Raw genomic sequence first — 20,575 nt, 5'->3', positions numbered from 1 at the left:
GTTGATTCTTTTATGCCACTGTGCCCCATCTGTGTGTACATTTGATTTAATTTAATTCAGAATGACATAATACTTGTTTTGGTTATGTATTTGTCTGCTTATCAAGTTGCACATGAATTAATTGAATTGGATGTAAGATTATTCTAGGTGCAACAAGCAACATAAAAAGGTAAAACGATATCGTATATATTCGATATATTCAAAAATGTAACAATGAAACACTCATACCATTAATAACTTTTTAAAATCCTGATGTCACTGTGAAGTCTAATAACGTAACAATAAACCACACTTAGTTTTAAAGTAGATGATACTATCATAACAGGGATAATTACAAGAAAAGACTTCCATAAATCACACTTTAAAGTTCCTAAACAAAGAGCAACAATATAGCAGATGTGTATTTGATCGATACTAAAGCCTAAAATGACCCACATTTAGTCTTCAATGGCATATTCTTACATTGTATTGTACTAAAAGTGGGCAGCAGCTCATTTACTCGTTTATGAGCTCAAATAGGTAACAGCTCGGGGCGGGGGTTTGACTGGATGGGCCATATTAGTATTCCGTCCTTTGGGTGCGCAGTGCTGCCAGATACAGAGCCACGTCAGGCCTGTAGCAACTGCTCGTCTTCTTCTGCCTCTCCAAGGTTAGATACAGGCCTGCCCAACCAGCCGGAAACACTCGACGGATCAGACGCTGGGAGCAGAATTGACACCGCGATATACCAGACGACGATTAAGTTTTTGTTTCCTTGCGTTCCGATTTTCCCCGGAACAGAGGCTTTAGGTGTAGCATAGGAGCTGTAGAATTGTCAGCCGGGACATTGGCAGTGTTATTTATTCTCAATAAAGACACATTGCAGCGAAGACAATATCGTTATCGCCCGTCTTATTGGTGCTTAATGGAAACTCGCAATCATAAAAAATGGTTGCATTTGGAGAATATCCGTGATTGCGATCGTCTCCTTCCGACATCGGTGCGTCAGAGAAAACACCTCAGCTAGCTGGGCTCCGGGTTGGGTGTGAAGTCTTCACTGTGCACCGTTTGCTGCTGGAGTGAAGGTGACTTGCGCCCCGTCGCAGTTAAGGCAATGCGGAGAGGAGTCGCAGGCGCTCATCCGGCACTTCTCCTGCTCTCTGAGGCTTGTCTGGGAACATATTTACTTCGTCTCCCACACTAACGAGAAGGAAGGCGAGAGATAAACGGAGCTATAACAATACACTAGGCTTGACCCAGCCAGTAGTTGGCGAAGGTGAATTCAGCGTAAACGGAGGAGATAATAAGGTGAACAGTAAGGTGCAGGCTAGTGAGGCAGGAACAGAGAAAGTGGTGGAGTTTGGTAGGGAAAAAAGACAAAGCCGTTCTGTATTAGGGCTGTTTTATTAGTGGATGTGTATGCATGAGTTCTGCATCGAATGGGCGCAAAAACCGCCCCAGATCAGCCGGGAACATCTTCCAAATTGGCAAGCCTCCTTCCCGCGACCCAGAAAGGAGGGAGAGCACCGAAAGTACCCGCAAAGCCCAGCGTGCCGTGGCCGACTGCAGAATGGTAGGTTTGCGACACGTCAATGACTGCATGGTGCCTCTGATAAGGAGTGATGTTATTATCCCAACATGTCTTTGTTCCAATACTCTCGACTATCCCGTGCAGGCAGAATGCACAGGCGAAAGCTGTTAGTAGCTGCAAAGAAAAGCCTGTAACCGGTCTGGGTGCCTAAAAATAGCTATTTGAATTTACATTGCTTTGTCGGGAGTGAATCCAAACAGATCATCTCTGCGTGCAGATTGACTGTGTGATTTGCATTTGGAGTGTGCAAAGCTCCAGGTGATTTTGGCTGGTATCAAAATTGCTTGAATTACAAAATTCTCAACGGAGGAGTCTATGATCCTTTCACAGAGGTCCCGTGTTTTGACAAATGTTGGCACGAAATATATGTATTCTATTTACCCTTTCAAATTTCAGTGAACGTCATGGAGCCTCTGCTCCTACATAGGAGTGCAGCAGGATGCTATGCAGGAATTGCACAAAATGAACGAAATGTATGTGCCCTGAACCCACGCTCTGAGCTTGTGCAAACAACCAAACTTAACATAATGGGACCCCCGTCAATGAAAAAGAAAATCAATACATTCATCATCCACTCTGACTTTACGGAACATTTAAACGACAATAGCTTTTACTCCATAATATGCAATATTGCATTTTTTTCATACTGTTATCGGTAACCTGCACTGGCACATTATTTTTCCTCAGTGAGGGGAAAAGAATAGTTAGGCTGGATATAGTACTGCTCAGCATTTCAGTCTTGAGTGACACTTCTTCATTCAATAAGAAGGCCAAAGATAAAGCTTGTTTTTCTTCAATGACAAAAACAGACAGCCGAAAGAGGAGTGCTTTGTTTGGTACTTATCTGACCAAGTCGTTTTCGGAATAACCTATTTTTTTATGTGATTTTATTATCTCATTCATTGTATCACAGATCGTCCAAGAGTTCAACACGCTTGTGGCTCTGTACCGTGAACTGGTCATCTCCATTGGCGAAATCACTGTGGACTGTCCTTCTTTAAGGGCCGAAATGCTGAAGACCCGAACTAAAGGCTGCGAAATGGCGCGAGCTGCTCACCACAGTCTCTCCTTGATATCAGGGTGAGTTGGCGGAGACGCTTTCCACGGTGCTAAACATTAGTACCTTGCTAAGCGCTATCCATGGTGCTGAAAGTGCACCAAATGGGGCGCTCTCCAACACTGCTGTGCCTGAAGTTATACAGTATCTAATTTTACCAAAGCACATCTTCAATTTGCATAAGCATCCCTGTTTTTCTTAGACTTATTCCTCTTAACTTCGAAGAAAACATCTAAAGGGTCTGTCCCATTAAAGTGGACAAAGAGTTATGGGAGCACAGAACATGAATTAGGCTTTTTTTTTTTTTTAAAGTGATGTCTCTAATTGCTAGTGAGACAGCTTTACCAGGAAGCAATTACAACAACATGCTCTAACTGACCGCTTCCCATTAGCTGGGGCCTAAAACCTTAATGCATGAAGTGGAATGCGTCCCTCGACCAAAATCAAAGATAATAATAGTATCAATAATGTGCAGTTGAGGACTTTGGCATTTCTGCTTTTAATGTGTTATCAGAGTGACTGTGTGTATTTTTGTATGCTGTAGGTCGCTCTCTGTTGTCATTTGATCATGCTTTTCAAAAACTGATGTTATTCTTTTCTCTTGTGCAGAACATCTATAATCCTTAGCTTTAATAATGAAAAACTTAATGTATTAAAGAAAATATTACACGTAATATTTATGATAGAGGTTCATGTCGAAGATAGAGGCTATGCTAGAAGCCTGGCGTGTCTGTTGACTTGGCCTGCACTCTCCATTGAGCATAATCTACTCCACATTGGTGCCAGTGTAAGAAGGGCAAAGTGAGGCTTGGGATTTAAATGTCCTCACTGGAGCTAAGATGCCAGCTGATTTGGCAATCTCAAACTTACTTAAATAACAATCGGACAAAGTAATGCCAGTTGTAAGAGAGATTTGGAGGATGCTCTGCAGTGCTAGGTGTTGCCAAAGCCGGAGCACTATTGGATTCCTCGTTAATACAGGCATACACATTCATTAGAGACCTGTGAAATCATTGAATGCTCTCCCATCAAATATTAGTCTGCCACATTTCTCCCAACGATGAGTTTAAAATGTGTTATAGGCTGTTCTCTGCTCTGTAACCCATTTCCTGGCTCAATAATTAATCCACTTGCTACATCTTGCAGCCATTTAAGAATGCACATCCTTCACTGTCCCTTACATGCATGACAAAATCTTTGTGTGGAGTCTTTGAATCACATATGCGTGATACACTCATATGGTTAGTCAGTAAGCATGTCTCTTGCATGTTTCTTTCATGCACAGGCATGAATCATACAACATCCATTGAACAGGGGTGTCTCAGTTGCTTTTTATAGCAAGGCTTTAATAACTTCATACTTATATCGTTGGAGAAACAGAGCAGTTCTGTATACTCTTTTTCCAATATATGGCTCGTAATTATACAGCTATATACAGTAATACCTCCAACACAAAAGAGTACTATCAATTATAATACTGTACTTGGATTCCCTGCTGCTGCTATATAAATAGAGATGATGCAGCAGCTTTAGAGAGAACTCTAAATTCCCGTTGATAAGAGCATCAACATGATTGTCATAATCATCACCAGCACATACTCTAAAGCTCTTTCTCTAAAAGCTCTCAGACCATTTTGGTGTCCTTCTCCACTACGAGATTCACAGCGCTTGAATTAGACAGCACAGATCATTCCCCTTTAATCAAATAAAGCCTGTGTGTGGATTTCTTGAGTGATGCGGGGCCTCTCTGATGTGCTAGAGGAAAGCTGATAAGCAGGATAGCATTGATGACAGCTGTGCTGTAGCAACAGTACTTTATAAGGCATCGATATGGCAAAACATGGATGGGAAGGAAAAGCTCACTTTTCCAAAAGGGAAATGCAACAACGCTATTTGTGTGAGAAGTGTTTGTACCAGGTGCAAGTTTCTCGCCTTTCATCACTGTCACTTTCGATATCACACCATCTAAATATCACCTGTCTGTTCAACACCAGGTTTATATGGTTGTAAAGCTACTGCAGTGTCTCATAAAAGCTAGTGATCCGCTTTGGGTAAATAAAAAATACTCAGACGAGGTTCTTATGTTTAAACTTTTACACTGCATTGTATTTATATTATTATCAAACTAACATACAGTATAGACACATGATAAAATAACCAAGCAAATCCAGTCAGTGGCAATTTTTTCATTTAATGCTGCAAAAATCATGTTCACCACTAGTTCAAACTGTGGTCTCTCTAGTTCAAACTGTGGTCTCTCTAGTTCAAACTGTGGTCTCTCTAGTTCAAACTGTGGTCTCTCTAGTTCAAACTGTGGTCTCTCATGTGAATTTGGTAAAGATTGGAAAACTTTTTATATTTATGTAAATGTATTGCCCCTTCTGACGATAGCTGCTGCTATGAGGATTTATACTTATTGTTCAGGTTAGAGATCACATTGGTGTTATCACAAGTAGCCTAACTCATCAGGTTACTTCAATCGTTGTTTTTTTTTTGCTGATTATGAAGTGGTATAGAAGATGTTACGTTGAAAGATGGAAGTATTACTTCTATTAACCACACATCAAGTTACTGAGGTCAACAATGCTAAACTCAACTGTGATATACTGATAAACATAGAGAGAGACTTGACGATGCCATCCATTCCCTTTTTCCCATAACAAAACTATGATTTGAATTAGTTTTCATGAAGTTGCTTATTGTTTCCATAGTTCATCCAGTTCCAGCTCGCCTATTACCTTGCTGTATTCGAACTATGTACCATTTCAGGCCGGAGGATGGGGAGATCCACCCTGAGATCTGTAGGCTCTTCATCCAGCTGCAGTGCTGTCTCGAGATGTTCATCACTGAGATGCTCAAATCTGTCTGCTTGCTGGGCTCCCTGCAGCTCCACAGGAAAGGTCAATACAGAAATAAGATTTTGAATGTGTGTACTTATGCATGTGTGCTAGCTAGTACTGTATATACACAGCATGATTCTCTTCTCTTTGCAAAAATGTTGATTCATTTAAAAGAACCAACAAAGAAAGCAGGAGACAATCACACACTGGCAGATTTTAAAATGTTCAGATATAATTATTGATTTTCAGCTTTCTACCGTGTTTTGTTTAACAGATTATCATCCAAAGCTTCACCACCATTCCTGATCAACAGACCTGAATATTTGTCTACAGATATAAAGCAGCACTGATGGACTAATGTTTAACATTTATCATGTAATTGGATGGAATGATTTAATGTTAGCTCTTCTTGTTTTTTGTTACCACCCTTGTTTTCCTTGCATTCTGATGCATGTAGTGTTGATACATGTTAAAGGCTAGCTGCTCTCTGTGTGCTTTAGGTAAGGATGCCTGCGGCCCCACCGGAGGGGACAGTAAGATCGAGGACAGCTCGGACATCCCCATCCTAGAGGAGACCTCTTCCTCCCCCACTGACTTTCCTCAGCTCTGTTGGCTGGTGGCCAATGACATAGAGAACATTGAAAGGTATAGCTAGACACAAAAGGAAATCTGTGTGTGGCTATGTTTGTTTGGTGTGAATAATTGTAGCTGCTCCTTTTTTCTTTAAAATACACATACAGTATATGTAGTTCAAACCTTTTTTTGAGTCAAACCTGACATTTTCTTCTTTTTAACCTCATTAATGATGTAGTAGTTGATCATTTTCTACTTTTTTTTTACTTAAAAAAACATTACAAGAGCTATGCCAACCTACATAATTAAAATTGTTATAACTATGCAAATGTTGTACCTTTAACCAGAAAAAATGTAGGCCAATGTAATGGATTATTCTTTATAACTGTAACATTTAATAAAATGTTCAAATCAAATTAAAGTAGGTATTGTATTATACAGTTTTTACTTTACTGCAAAATACATTACATATTAAGTAGTATTTTAGGTTACATTTTTAGATGATGCGGCAAAAATGGGAGGCGTGTTTGTGTGAGTATAACTATGTTATTTGTGTTGTATCAGGGATATGCGGGAGATGAAAAACCTTCTCAGTAAACTCAGGGAGACAATGCCTTTACCATTGAAGAACCAAGGTAAGACAGAAAGCAACACTTTACCTTCCCTAACACACACATCCCCCCGCACACCTCAACCCTTTAAAGCAGGGACACTTTGAAACCCGTTCTGCTCAAAAAGTATAGAAGATTTATTGGGATCAACAGTGAATAATAAAAAAAACATAATGAAGACTATCATAAATGTCTGCTGTGTGTTCTTGTGCCCAGACGACAGCAGTTTGCTGAACCTGACTCCCTACCCTCTGGTCCGACAGAGGAAGAGGCGGTTCTTTGGGCTCTGTTGCCTGGTAACCAGCTAAGGGCCCCGCCTTTGTGGGTAGGAGGCGGTAACAAAGACACCATTACCCACTGTCCTTCACCACTTGTGTCTCCCACCAATCTATTACTGCCATTTTCAAATAAATTGTCTCTTTCTCTTTTTTTTAACGGCTGCCCATTTTATAATTTTATTTTGTAATACAAAGATAAGTAACTGCAATGTAATGAAAACAAAAGTCATGAACATATATTTTAAGATATTTTGCAACAAACTTTCCCTTTTTTGGTAATTGAAGTCTGATATCTGCTTGTCCCATGTAAAAGAGAATGAGAGGTCATTTGAATAATGTCAATGTGCATTGATTCGACAAACCTGAGTGAATGAAATGAAGATTCATGTTTTAAAAAAGGGAATGTTATTGTCAGTTTTTGTCAGAAACAATGTGATAACTTATAATTAGACGCCAATCCAATTCTTTAAGGACGGTGTTTGCAAAGACAAAGTTATACCTTTGTATGTCTAAGCTGAGGTGACAGGTTTGTGCAGAGTAAGTTTGTTGTGTATTACAGTCTCTGTTTTCTGTTCCTTGCTGTTTCTTCTTCTTAATGTACTTAATTTAGTCTTCCATAAACCAAGTACCTGTATCCAACTTAAACTTTCCAGCTTCAGAATGGAATATATGATACAATACTCAAAAAGAAAACTTCTTTGCACACAATATCTATCTATACATTGAGACATTAGACTTGTATATACACATACTCTTTACGCAATGCTCTCTGAATTATTTTCAAGGATGAAGATGGTTAGCAGAGATTCTGTTAGTTGGCATAAGCAGGAAGGGTCCCCCTCTGTCTGAGGCGGTCAGTGCAGTCAGAGGAGGAACAGCATGGGTCTTGCTTATTAATGATAGTGATCAATGTTTAGGGCACGGTGAAGGTTCAGTAGTCAAAGCTGATATAGGTCATTTTACATTGTTAATAAAACTTTTGTTATCGAAACTTATAAACTAGTCTTTGTATTTTTTTTGCATGTAATCCAGTGAAGTGTCCACTTGGTGGAGGCAAACAATCAAAAATGACAAACTGTTCTGAAACATCTGGTGGTTAAAGTTTTTGGAAATAAATACAATTAAGACTGTGTGTCAAACAAAAATCATGAAATGGATTGCAATATAGGTGATAGTGAAGGGGGGATACACACCTCAACATTTACTCTATGCTATTTTTGTATTTTTTCTTGTTTGCTTTGGATTGTCACAGTCAAAACTTTGTTTGTAGCGTAAACCTTTTGATGTGGGAGGGTTACTAGAGGACAAATAGTTATAGAGAAACAAAATGGGAGAGAGATAAAAGCCAAATAATCTTTTATTAAGACAATAACACGCCAATTTTGGTTATAGCTGGGCGGAGGAATTGATTGAAAATAAGAGAAAAAGAAAGGGTAAACTACCAGTCCTAAGAAGGGAGCCAGCTGGTTACCTACCTTTGCAGCTGGAATAAAGTATATTTTTCAACACTTAAAAAATCCTCTCTACTAATGATCAGTGGCAATGGTTTCTTTAATAGAAGAGACCAAAAATTGTCCCAAATGTTCACTAAATATAGTTTACTCTTTTCCTAGCTCATGAAAAGTTGACTATTAGGATTTACATGTTTTTGGTAACATGACAGTAGCACCTCACAACCGGTAGATCCATCTCCTACTGACTAACAAATAAGCTTTACCACATTATATTTCCTTCCTTGGAATTAATTATGTTTAGAGTCATCATGATAGCCTGACTTTGAATTCCAGTATATTCCTTTTTCACTCAGATAAACCCTGTATTTCAGTTGCATCCATTTAACAGTAGACCATGTGTGCTCCCTCTCGAGCATTTTTCAACACCTTCATATCACCTTTCTGTACAGGGAGTTACTGAGGGTCACATCTGCTGACAAAAAGCATGTTTGTGTGATAAAAAGACATCAAGGAGCTGGTGAAACACATGCAGGTTGAGACCATGGACTGTAAATATATGACACATGCACTCACACCATCAGATGCCAGCTAGCGTTCGGCCAAAACACATTTTCAGCAGGGGTTTGATGTCACGCTGAGTCTTGTCTGGTTAAGTAAGCACAATACTTTTCAAAAATACATTTCTTAAATAGATCAACTCAGGCAACTTCAATTATCTTGAGGTTACAAAACTCATTGTTACTCTACAAAACCTAATTGTATTGTGTATGCAACTCAAACAGTATTTTACAGATGTCAACACATTTCTCTGAAATACTTATAGACATATCTCTGTTTGTCAATATACATTACATACATAAATGAAAATATACAACATGGCTGGTGTTTTGCTATTTATTTATTTCCTTTAAATAGTTTTACAGTATAGCTGTATACATGCATAACTGTGTGCTTTAACATGTGTTCATACAATACTAATCTACTGGAAAAATATATAGGAATTTGTTATAGAGGATTCATGTGTAAACAAAGGGGGCAATATAAGGTCATAAGGTCAGGCACTCTTCTTGCATTGTTAGGCATCACAAGGCAGGATACTGACAACCTTAACCTTTTCTCCTTTACATCGGCTCAGTCCTGCTTCACACTCGCTCATGGTCTGAGAGGCTGTACTCGCATCCTCTCCAACTTGAACACAGACATTTGAGCCCGGGGTTAGGCAATCTGCAGAGTCCTTACAGCGACACTCATTGGTTTGATCTGAAAGCAAGTTGTGAAGATGGATAAGATCAATGCCTACACATTGCAAATACTCTGCATCATCATGGATTGTATGACTTTGAGATGTCCCCACCATCACAGGTCTCCCACATGTGACATTTGGTGCAGCCTGTTGTGATGCGCTCCGGCCACTGGCAGGTGCTTTCATCTGCTATCGTCTGGTTCTTCCCCAAACATTGCAGTGCATGCATTTTGCACACATTCAGAAGGATTGGGCTTCTACCCACAGAGGTAGTGACACACACCTCCAGAGATGAACTGGTGACAATCATCAAATACAAACCATAAGACAATAAATCAAATTGGTCCAACTTGTAAAGTTCTCATGGCCATAGTTATGGTTGTTTGAGTATACATACCTGCATTCAAAAGGCATTTTGCAAACACATTTTCCTCTGGACGATTTCTCCCATGGTTGACATACGAGCGAAGAAGAGCTGCGTGTTTGAGGCGCAATGACTGTGGGATTCATCATACACTCTTTTACATTGGTAACTGAGTAGCTTTTACATGCATGCAGTGATTGAAGTACAGTATATGGAACAGTTAAGAATTAATTAAAAATAGGATACCATGAGGAAGTTAGTTTTAGGTTGAATATTCAACAGACATTCTGGACACAGCAGCCTGAAAATCATTTCAGATTTTACAAAAGCTTTCATGTCATGACCCATTGACTTTAATTCATAGCTTTAAATCGATACCAAATATTATTATTACACTGAATAAGGCACATCTCTTATTATCTCTTATTATTAGATTTTAGTGCTTCTTCTTTTTTTATATAACTGAACGGTTGCCCATCAAGTTGGAATCATTTAGTTTTTGGACACATCCCTCATTTTATTCCTATTCACACAAATAATCATTTCATGAGAAGAGGTAAAAAATATTGTATTCCAACTTTATGGGCAACAGTGTACTGATAAATGTACTTTTTAGTAGGACACCTAGATTTGTTTATTTTAGTCCAACTTCATGATAACTTGCATGATTTTCAAAAATATGTACAAGTTAGCATGGAGATAATGAAATTAAACCTGATTTTGTGTAGTTGAAATGGTAATTTATTGATGGACCCTTTGTCCAACCCTGTGGTTTTTAGAGCGAGGGGCTTGGATGTGAGCTAACAGTCATCTAAGTCAGTGGCGGCTGGTGAACATTTTTTTTGGGGGGGCGCAGTTGGGCGGCACGGTTTAAATAGCACTCCGCAATGAGAAAATAACCCACAAAAGAGATTCAGTAGAATATATTGAAAAACAAAGATTTATTAAACAAAAACACACTGCTCATTACAAACATTGGAACTAGGTTTAGATTAGTATTCAGACACATATTCATCACATTTGACATTTATGTGCCAGAGTAGGCCCCACTACTTGTAAAGAAATTTAGCCCTCCTCTCTTTCAAGCTGGCAAATTCCTCAATAACTCTCTGGTTAAAGTCAATCATGTCTGTGACCAGCCTTTTTTCCATTGAGAGCATGGCTAAGGCATTCAGTCTCTCCTGACTCATGGTGTTCCTGAGGAAGGTTTTAATCCTTTTCAGAGTTGAAAAACACCTCTGGTCATGGGAGTTGTGATCATGATTTTCAGCAGTGTAACTGTCTCTGAAAATACCTCAGATAGATTGTTTTCCATGAACAACTGGAAAAGATCCACAGCACTACGGCAGGGTCTGAATTCGTCTGTGCCATAGATGAGGCCAAGCTCTGTCTTCAGCTTGCCTCCATCCAGAATTGGATAGGCCTTCAATGTGGTGGCCAAAGCAACTTCAGGGAATACCTTGAGGTAGCATTCAAACTGGTTGCCCTGCAGTAAGGTGGCACTGATGAGGTGGTCTTTGAAGGCAAAGCGTTCCTTGGTGTGTCCAAGTATGGTGTCACATACCTACAGATAAATATATAGAGAGAGAGAGAGAGAGAGGAGAGACAGATAAGTTGTGGGAAATATCTATATCAGATCACTTAAAGCCAAGTCTTAGTCTGGGTTAAGTTTAGATGATTTATTTAAATCAGACCATAATCTTACACACCAAACTACATCTCAAATAGACCCACACTCTTAGTTTGCATAGCACCAGGTCAGAGCAATCAAGCTTAGCCTTTTGTTTATGTTTAAACCTATCAGACTTGGTTCTTTGCTTTTGTGTGTCTAAGAACCAGAGCTATCAGATTTGGTTCCTGGCTTTTGTTGGTCTAGGTGCCAGAGCAATCAGACCCTGATGGTTGGCCTATGTCTGAAGCCATGACATTAACATTTGTATGGCCATACCCCTATGGTCAAGCACACCCCCTACCACCAAAGAACTCAGTATTTCAGTCTCTAAATATTGAACTCCAGCCATGTTATTAACTCAAATATACTGTATATCAAACCTATTTGCATGGATTTAACTGTAACACAGGCATCTGCTGATTTTGACACTCACCTCAGCAGCAATCCTTCTAAGCTCATCTTCCGACACAGCCCGGCGCTTCCTCGGCTGCTGAGAGCCACTGCTTTGCTCCACCACCATTGCATGGAGAGAATCTCTGTAAATAAAAATAACAATAATTTACAAATCATGTTTATCTTATAACTATGGTACAAGTGAAAGAATGCACTGACTACGCTTACAGAATAACAATGAGATTACCTGATTTTTTGTATGTCCTCTTGGAACTGCTGGATGCATCTTTCTATATGGACTGAATCTATGTCTCTCTTCTGGAGCTTGGCATAGAGGACGTCCACGTGTGGCATTATTTTATGAAACAGTTGCAGGAAGAAGTTGAACTGAGGATCCTCCAGTAGCCTGATGTAGCCTCCTGCTTCTTGGCTGGTCTTGTCATCAAAGCCACCTGATGCTCGAATTCTTTCAAAGCATTCAACGAGGTGTTCTCTTTGCTCAAACACAGTATTGACGGCACGGCTGTGAAAGTTCCATCTCACAGTGCTGGCTGTTGGTAGTCTATGGGCCACTACCTCATCAAGCACACTGGTCCGCTTGGGGGATCTTGAAAAAAACGCAGAAAATCCACCCAGGTCGGAAAAAAAGTTTTTGACTTTGACTACGTGGGAGGTAGCCTGTTGCATGATAAGATTGAGCTGATGGGCATAGCAGTGGATATAGTGGGCTGTTGGGTAGTCATCCCGGATTCTCTTCTGAACTCCTGAAGTGGCACCCCTCATTACACTAGCACCGTCATATGCCTGGCAGATGAGTTTACTTTTCTGCTCACCTGGGAGGATGGCAGCAAGGCGTTCTTTTAAAGCATCGGCAATGGTCTCTGCTGTAGCCGACTGCAGAGGGATGAACTCAAAGAATCTTTCCACCAGATTCTTATCGTTGATGTAGCAAAGCACAAGCACAAGTTGGGCTTGTGTGCTAATGTCCGTGGTTTCATCTGCTTGGATCGATAGAAAATCGCTGCTTTGAACTTCACTGATGATCTTTTCCCTCACAACAGACAGCATACAGTCAAGAAGTTCATTCTGGACTGTTTTGGATGTTCCCTTAAAGACAGTTGCGCTCTCCAGATGCTCTTTCAGTACACCGTCCAGTGATGCAACGACGTCCACCAAGCCACGAAAAATCCCTGGGTTCTCCGAGTTTTCGCTCTCGTCATGGCCACGAAGGGCCAACTCAAAGGCACCACAGAACTTCACACAGTCTATTATTCTGGAGAGGATGTGTCGGTTTTTTCTCACCTCTTCATTATGTTTCCGAATGCCAATTCGGTATCCTTCATCCAGCTGCTCGGCAATGCTCAGTCTTCCAAAGAGGTTTAGCTTAAGACAGTTGGTTAGGTGGCTGCGGCCACATTCGTGCTTCTTACATTTTTGTGTGAAGTGCTTTAGATCCTTCATCCCGGTTGTAGTCCAAAGTGTTTCAGTCCCAGGACTTTGAAATAACAGACAAGGGAAACAAAAAAAGGCATTGCTCACTGTACAACCAGCTAACCAATTCCGCTTAGCATACAAGTTTGAGGAGAAAGTCCGAGTGTAGGTTCTCCCGCGATCAGTGGTCGTCTGTTGAATGTTTAAATCCGGACGCTCGGGTCCCAAGTCTTTCAATTTCTTCTTTTCGACATCTGATAGTCGATGAAACGGTGTTTTAAGTAGAGCTTGCACGGAGTTCTCAGCCATCGATGTCGCCATATTCACTCAATCTAAGTTTCAGCTAGCTACGGTGCTGCTCTTTACGCTTGTGGTTAGGGAATGATAACGATGCTGATTCGCCGAAATAGTCCAATCGCGTATCTAAGAAAGTCACATTGAACTAAGAAACAATGCCATTGGCTGTGGGCGCAAAGATTAGCGCCCACAGATCTAAGTTTCATCCCCCAATGAAAAGCTATCCTTGCTAAAATGACTGAGAAAAGTATAAGCTCTCCTATAGACTCCCATGTTATCGGCGCCCACGGACGGTAGCCGACCTGCCTATTCTCAGAAAAGGCGAATGGCAATATATTATGTCCGGACACATTTTAGCGGTTCTTGACAGTGGTCTCCCATACACATTTAACCCATAAACACGGTACATTTCTTATTTCAATTATGTTGTATATATAACGTTTTTTAACTCAAAAAGTCAGGGTGGGCGGCGCCCAAGCGCCCACTATTGACGCACCGCCACTGATAAGTATCTATCAAATATCCAACTTACAACTAATTTCACTGTGTTAGCACAGATTAAACTGCAGTCATGTTGTTTTAGACCTCAGTTCCACGCTGTCAATAGGCTATTTTTATGAAACTTAAATTAAATGTGTACCTGGACTGCATTTGATGTCTGCTGGGTCTGGTGAAAAATGCAGACTGGGGTCACACATAAGAGTTGCTTCTCCTATTAGCTGTCTGCCTTCTGGACAAGACAAAGTGACTGACTCCCCAATGCCGTAGGCCTCTTGTTGAGGAGAGGTCATGACGTCATCAGCAAGGGACTCTGTGGTGCACATTGCATCTGGGGGAAAGTTTAGAATTGTAATAAAGTAAAATTGTAATAGATTGTGATCATAATGTTGGACACTTGTTATGTTTGCTCACTTGTACACAGTCCAGGCCTCGCAGACCAGGTTTGACCATCAGTGCATTCAATGGTGCTATGACCAACAAGATAAAAACCGTCAGTGCAGGTGTAGTCAACCTTACTACCCACAAGGTAGATGTCCTTAGGCACCTGTGGAACATTTGGGTTACAAAAAGGTGATGTTTCAAGTCCGATTTTTGTACTGAAATCTCTTGAAAAAGAAAATAAATTACGGACTCAAACTAAATATAACCAATGCAAAATATTAAACGTAAAAAATAGTTTGTTCAACAAAGTAGAGTAAGTTCAAGTTTAGCTTAATATTTACCAGGATATAGCCATTGATCAGAACAGGCGGTGTTCCACATATCTGGCTTGCTGGGAGAGTTAGGTCGAAGCACTGAGGCTCCATAGTTCTGTGAAAAACAGTTAATAGGATGATTTATTAATGCAAAATGATAACAAATAAATAAGAAACCACATTTTATTGAAATTAGATGTTGATGCTCTGACTTTAAGTATTGCATGTCTTGGTCTTCACAGTCGGAAGTCTCATTGGGTTCTCCGATACATTGTTGTCCGCCGTTCTGAGGAGCAGGATTAGAGCAGGAGCGACTTCTTGACCTTTTGACCCCAGAGCACGATGACCAGGCAGACCAGCAGGCCCAATTGCCGTCAATCACCCCTAACAGGTAGAAACAGAACACATATTAATTTCTGTATTTATTTATTTTATTATTTATTATGTGATCAACTCTGACATGCACATTTGACTATTGAACACTAATATGTTTACTGCCTTCATCATTTGGATATGTATGTACTGTACTGTATGTATGTATGTATGTATGTATGTATGTATGTATGTATGTATGTATGTATGTATGTATGTATGTATGTATGTATGTATGTATGTATGTATGTATGTATGTATGTATGTATGTATGTATGTATGTATGTATGTATGTATGTATGTATGTATGTATGTATGTATGTATGTAATTGTTTTAATGTATTATTTTCTTGTCTGTTGATATATAGATATGCACTGACAGCATTGCTTTTTTAATTTTGTTGTACCCGTACAATGACAATAGAGTCATTCAATGCAATTCACAAATATTACAGTGTGATACTATCCTATGAAGAGTGACTCCCTTTCTAACATACCTAACCAACTCATCCAAGACTAAAGTGACAGCAGGAGTAAAGTATGTGTCTGAAATGTAACACCTACCTTGCTGACCCTCCGCTTCAGTTCCCTGCTCACAGGCCACTCCTGATGTGCCAGGCTTACAGATGCATTTGCACTCATCTCCATCCATGACAACCATGCCATTGTTTCTGCAGGGCTGACAATGGCAGGTGTTGCTTTCACTGAGGTACTGCTCTATGGCCCTGCGAAGGTACAGCCTCTTCACCCCCGCACACTGAACCTCCTTCACCAGCTCTGACAGGGGCCGCAGCTACCAAAACCAGAGGGACGTAGGGTTGTATTATTCGACACACTAAAATAAACAGAATTAAATTCAACATTACATTAATTTTACTTTTCCTCACCATTTGTTTTGTAAACTGTGGAAATGAACGGACAGATTCAGCCCAGTTTGAGTACATTTCCCAGTTCCTGTCAGGATCAGAGAGCTGCATGCCCTGAAGGGCGGCAATTTGTTGGATGCCTCCTCCCTGCACATTCACTTTTTGGAAGTTTGAACTCCTTGCAATGTCGACTGAAAATTGCAGATGTTAAGAATGACAGAAAGATTCAGAATGGGAAGTTCTTTCATATGCTTTTATGTTTGTTGTAGGAACATCAAAAGCTCACCAGGTTTTGAAGTACTATGAGTTTGGCCCCTCTTGCAGTCCACATGGGTAATGGGGAATATAAGAACCCAGCGTTTGGTCCTTGCACATTCATCAAAATGAGAGCTTTGGCTGACTTGAAGACAAAGGTAATTCAAAGGTAAAAGACAATTCAAAGTCAGTGTCTGATCCACACTATGAATAGATGACTTATTAATACTACTGAGTGTTGCATCCAACTACAGTTTTCGCAGTTAAATGAACCCACTGAACGTCAAAAAGGAAATGTGAATTTGGAAATCCTTTGTGACTATTGTATGTTAAATTGCGTTAAAAAATAATGGCATTTCCATTCTAAATGAGGAAGCATAATGAGATAACATGACATTTCAGGGATAAAAAGGATTTGGCTTTCACATTTTCAAATGAAATATGTTATGTAACTCTTAAAAAAATAGATATAAAGAAATACATTATAGAATATATATTAAAATGTTGTGCACGACGGACCCAACGAGAGATAGTTCTTACTTTGTACTGTTAAATTCAAACATAATACTTTCATTAATGTTGAAAAGCAAACCAGCCATCATCAGAAGAAATCTGAATGTGAACACCAGCATGTTACGTAAAAGGTACTTTGTTCCCTACATATTCCATCATGAATATTTATAAAAAAATGACAAGCTGATGCTGTCTGGTTCCTGGAGATTCACTATTCTTTAATTTAGGCCTGCCAAGAAGCCGCTGATGATTAATGAATATTCACCCATCCGTTTTTCAGTTTCTTCATCAATCTTTGCGATGACCTTGAAGGAGCCTCCGAGGCTTCCTGCAGACAGGTAGTGTGTTCCAAACCTCTCCAAAACCTTCCTGTAGGCAGCGTAGTCGTAGACTGATGGGAGTTTAACCAGTGTCTTCCAGAACTCCTCAGATAATGGGATATACTGAGGGGAGTTACTCTGGAACTGAGCCACCTCTATGTCACTCTTTAAAACCAAAAGCCTTTGCACCTAGAATGGGCAAAGGATCTATGAGAAAGCATTTCATTTGTTTTGCCTATACCAATCTAATACGTTGTGATAATGGTCAAAGATACAGTGACGATATGCAGGTCTGTACACACCTGAGCCTTGTCATGTGTCTCATGAAAGTCATAGTTGTTAAATCCTGTCGTTGTCCCGGTCACTGTCTCTCTATTGACAATGTCCTTTGCATAGTGCCATTTACTGGTGAACATCTCATCATTGAAGTCATTTTGAGCTTTAACCAGACAACAGCAGAGGTTTCACAATGTTAATTTAACGTTTTAAATAAATAAATGTTCTGTATTTTTCACACAAATTAGTTGTTGGATATTTAAAGGTACCCTGTGGAGATTTTGACCACAAGTTCTGTTGCAAAGTTATTATTTTACCACTAGTTTTCCATCATTCACAAAAGGACATGGCTCCATGGTAGCTGACTAGGTCAACTAACATAATGACTCTGACACCAGAGATAAAGCTCTGTGAAAGATTCTCAAGTCCTTGATAGAACTGTTTCAAACAAAGCCACAATCTATCCTTAACTTTAACAGAGATGTTTGCCAAAAAAAAAGAAGAAAATGTTGCAATACTCAGAACTGATGCAAACATCAGAAGGAATAGGCGGCAAAGTTACAGTTTCGAACATCATGTATAATATTGTTGATTGTTAACAAAGAAGAATACATGAACATCCCCACAGGGCCCCTTTACGATAATAATTGCCACTATGTGTTTTCAGAGTGACTTACCAAAAAGCTGTAGTGGATGGTACTTAGGGGCAGTCTGTACAAAACATTATGAACTTCGCTGTAGATCTTGCGACACTGTCCCCCAAAGCTCACTGTGTTTATGACACTGCCCCTCCGCTTCCCTGTCACCACATCAAACCTGCAGAAGAAATGAAAGTCTCCATTGCACAGCACATCGTACCTGCTCGTGTGAGTGTGTTCAAACAAGGTTTCACTTACCCGAGTCCTATGAGTTTGATGTTAGGCGGAAGAACAGACGTCCCACATGTTATGTATCTTTCAATGTCGCAGACCTGTTCATCGTGTCCATCTTCCTCACAGTCCTGATCTCCGTTACATACCAGAGCCCGGTTTATACACTTCCCTGTGAGTCAGAAGACAGACCGACAGCCCAGTGATTGTTATTTTATTCTGTAAACTTATAGCAGTGAACAGAGTTTAACTGTCAAACCTGAACGACAGCGAAATCTGTCTCCACATCCCTCCTCTAGAGGGCAGCCTTGCGTGGTTTCACAGGCTCTGGTCTCGCTGCGCTCCCCGTCACATGGGTTCCCTCCAAACTGAGCATGTACAGCCATAGCTCGACTCCTTGTCTGAGACATACCACAATGTTAACAAGATTCAAAAGATACAAAATATACTCGAAGTTGTGTTGGTAAAATTTGTATTTTACCCAAATTCTATATAAAGTGACATTTGATCTTCTTATGGTAATTATCAAACAGAGAAGTGCACAAGTCAATACTATAGATTCATCCTTTAACCTGTAATTTGGTGCAGCCATCGCACTCTGACCAGTCACCATAAGGACCCCACTGGCAATGAACTCTCTGGTGACAAAACCTAAGGAATAACATGTTTGTAAAAAATGTCTATGAATTAAACAAAACAACATGTAGGGAAAACCAATGATCATTGCATTATTTTTATATTTTGTTATTGATGTTGAAACAGTAAAGCAAAAACAGATTCACCCCTTTGAAATGAGCTGGAATAGCAGCCATGGCAAGGCTGCAAAAAGAAGTTGAGTAATTATCTGAAGAAAAGAAGAAGAGAACAAGAGAGAAGACAGAATAAGAAACAAAGACAAGAGAAGTTGTTGGGGGAAAAAAGTTGCAGTAGTAATCTGAATATAATAGATGTGAAAATACTACAACTCAAAAATCTGTCAGAGGTTTTGCAGAAATGTGGAACATGTGTTTGTAATTTCCCCATTATTGAATGTAAAATACTTGCCTTCATGGGTGAATAGCAGCAAACAGAAGAGTCTTGAAATAGGAGGCTGGTTGGTGTTGTTCTTGTTATGGAGTCAAACTCTTGGAGAACATTCTGTGTATGTGAGGGGTGTCTGTGTCGGGGTTGGGGGTTGGTTGTTTTGCTTTGGCTTCGCCTGCCAAAAAGCTCATTGTGAAACCTAAACCAGTTTTCTCTTGGGGTGAAAAACTCTGTCTGTTGTTCTTTTTCTGACTACAACACTTATTATTGGACTTATTGACTTAACTGAACTTGTTCATATAGCCTGTTTTAAACAAACATGCAGCAAAGTGGTTTGAATGTTAGCGAAAGAAGGCATGAACCACAACTTTGACAGAGACAAAAAAACTAAACTAAAATACAATATATTATAATTGAGATGGGACATTGTTGCGTAAACACTGGAGGGCAATAGAGAACCATTTCCTCTCCATGGCTGAAATGTGATTCAAGGCTGAGCAAATTTGTAAGTAAATACATGATATTTCTAAAGAAACATGCATATAGTTAAGGACCTTATGGGATCGTTTACAAAGCTGACCCCTTAGATTTGGTTCCATTATAATGTTGATCATTGTGCAAATGTTGAGGGAGACAATGAATAGTGTCTGGATGATGATGTCCATAACAATCAGACTTGAGTCTGCAGGGAGACTTCACATGCAATCAACTTGATTCTTTGCTATTTAAAATAACATGTTGAAGATATTTATATGTGAAATCCACATCTCTGCCTAATTATGGATGTGTATTTGCCATCACATAAAGACAGAAGAGTGTATGGGTTTAGATTAAGTTTTTCTGGAGGCCTAGTTAGTGAGGATTCTTGCATCATATCATTTATAGAAATAAGCAAGACTACATTTGTTCTGCCCTCAAATTGAGGGTGTCAAATGCATTCCATTTCATATGAGATGTGAATGATAGAACAGGTTACTTTGACTACAGTTGCAATGAAGTTTCTTCTTCTAAATATATAGCAGAGGCATACAATACAAAGAAATACAGAGCTCAAACAGCGTGTGCCCCAATCCCAGCCCTACATTTACAGAAAAGTGATGCT

General features: G+C 39.8%; 3 protein-coding genes across 3 annotated transcripts; 1 reads left to right on the top strand and 2 right to left on the bottom strand.

The window, feature by feature from the left end:
- The first annotated feature begins 577 nt into the window (after nt 1-577).
- rgs7bpa (regulator of G protein signaling 7 binding protein a) lies at nt 578-7,938 on the top strand. Its single transcript, XM_063897599.1, has 6 exons — nt 578-1,552; nt 2,484-2,650; nt 5,397-5,527; nt 5,968-6,112; nt 6,605-6,675; nt 6,868-7,938. Exons 1-6 carry the CDS (start codon nt 1,403-1,405, stop codon nt 6,957-6,959), a joined length of 756 nt encoding a protein of 251 aa, XP_063753669.1. The 5' UTR covers nt 578-1,402; the 3' UTR covers nt 6,960-7,938.
- Nucleotides 7,939-9,263: 1,325 nt separating this feature from the next.
- On the bottom strand, nt 9,264-19,615 carry c7a (complement component 7a). Its single transcript, XM_063897597.1, has 18 exons — nt 19,495-19,615; nt 19,233-19,294; nt 19,023-19,101; nt 18,710-18,851; nt 18,478-18,622; nt 18,261-18,397; nt 17,608-17,753; nt 17,251-17,494; nt 16,504-16,617; nt 16,239-16,408; nt 15,916-16,144; nt 15,192-15,363; nt 15,007-15,094; nt 14,696-14,828; nt 14,424-14,612; nt 10,024-10,123; nt 9,738-9,922; nt 9,264-9,643 (listed from the first exon to the last, which is right to left on the bottom strand). Exons 1-18 carry the CDS (start codon nt 19,498-19,500, stop codon nt 9,459-9,461), a joined length of 2,526 nt encoding a protein of 841 aa, XP_063753667.1. The 5' UTR covers nt 19,501-19,615; the 3' UTR covers nt 9,264-9,458.
- On the bottom strand, nt 10,130-14,405 carry LOC134873762 (zinc finger MYM-type protein 1-like). The gene is made up of 3 exons (XM_063897598.1): nt 12,303-14,405; nt 12,096-12,198; nt 10,130-11,554 (listed from the first exon to the last, which is right to left on the bottom strand). The coding sequence occupies exons 1-3, from the start codon at nt 13,805-13,807 to the stop codon at nt 11,210-11,212; spliced, it is 1,953 nt and encodes a 650-aa protein (XP_063753668.1). The 5' UTR covers nt 13,808-14,405; the 3' UTR covers nt 10,130-11,209.
- Nucleotides 19,616-20,575: the final 960 nt, after the last annotated feature.

This window comes from Eleginops maclovinus, chromosome 12 (genome assembly GCF_036324505.1).
Source record: "Eleginops maclovinus isolate JMC-PN-2008 ecotype Puerto Natales chromosome 12, JC_Emac_rtc_rv5, whole genome shotgun sequence".
Taxonomy (NCBI): Eukaryota; Metazoa; Chordata; class Actinopteri; order Perciformes; family Eleginopidae; genus Eleginops; species Eleginops maclovinus.
This window is presented reverse-complemented; position numbering and strand designations above follow the sequence as displayed.

Bases quoted from the DNA above. Each gene is read 5' to 3' on its own strand.
- LOC134873762 (XM_063897598.1), bottom strand. From the start codon at position 13,807: ATGGCGACATCGATGGCTGAGAACTCCGTGCAAGCTCTACTTAAAACA. The intron at 12,199-12,302 runs GTAATCTCATTG...TTTTATTTACAG, and splicing joins GAGGACATACAAAAAATCAG to AGATTCTCTCCATGCAATGG. The intron at 11,555-12,095 runs GTGAGTGTCAAA...ATTTATCTGTAG, and splicing joins TTAGAAGGATTGCTGCTGAG to GTATGTGACACCATACTTGG.
- c7a (XM_063897597.1), bottom strand. The intron at 17,754-18,260 runs TGGTAAGTCACT...TCTGCTGTTGTC, and splicing joins TACCATCCACTACAGCTTTT to TGGTTAAAGCTCAAAATGAC. The intron at 15,364-15,915 runs GTAGGTGTTACA...TCTACCTGTTAG, and splicing joins TGAAGCGGAGGGTCAGCAAG to GGGTGATTGACGGCAATTGG.
- rgs7bpa (XM_063897599.1), top strand. From the start codon at position 1,403: ATGAGTTCTGCATCGAATGGGCGCAAAAACCGCCCCAGATCAGCCGGG. The intron at 2,651-5,396 runs GTGAGTTGGCGG...GTACCATTTCAG, and splicing joins AGTCTCTCCTTGATATCAGG to GCCGGAGGATGGGGAGATCC. The intron at 5,528-5,967 runs GTCAATACAGAA...TGTGTGCTTTAG, and splicing joins CCTGCAGCTCCACAGGAAAG to GTAAGGATGCCTGCGGCCCC.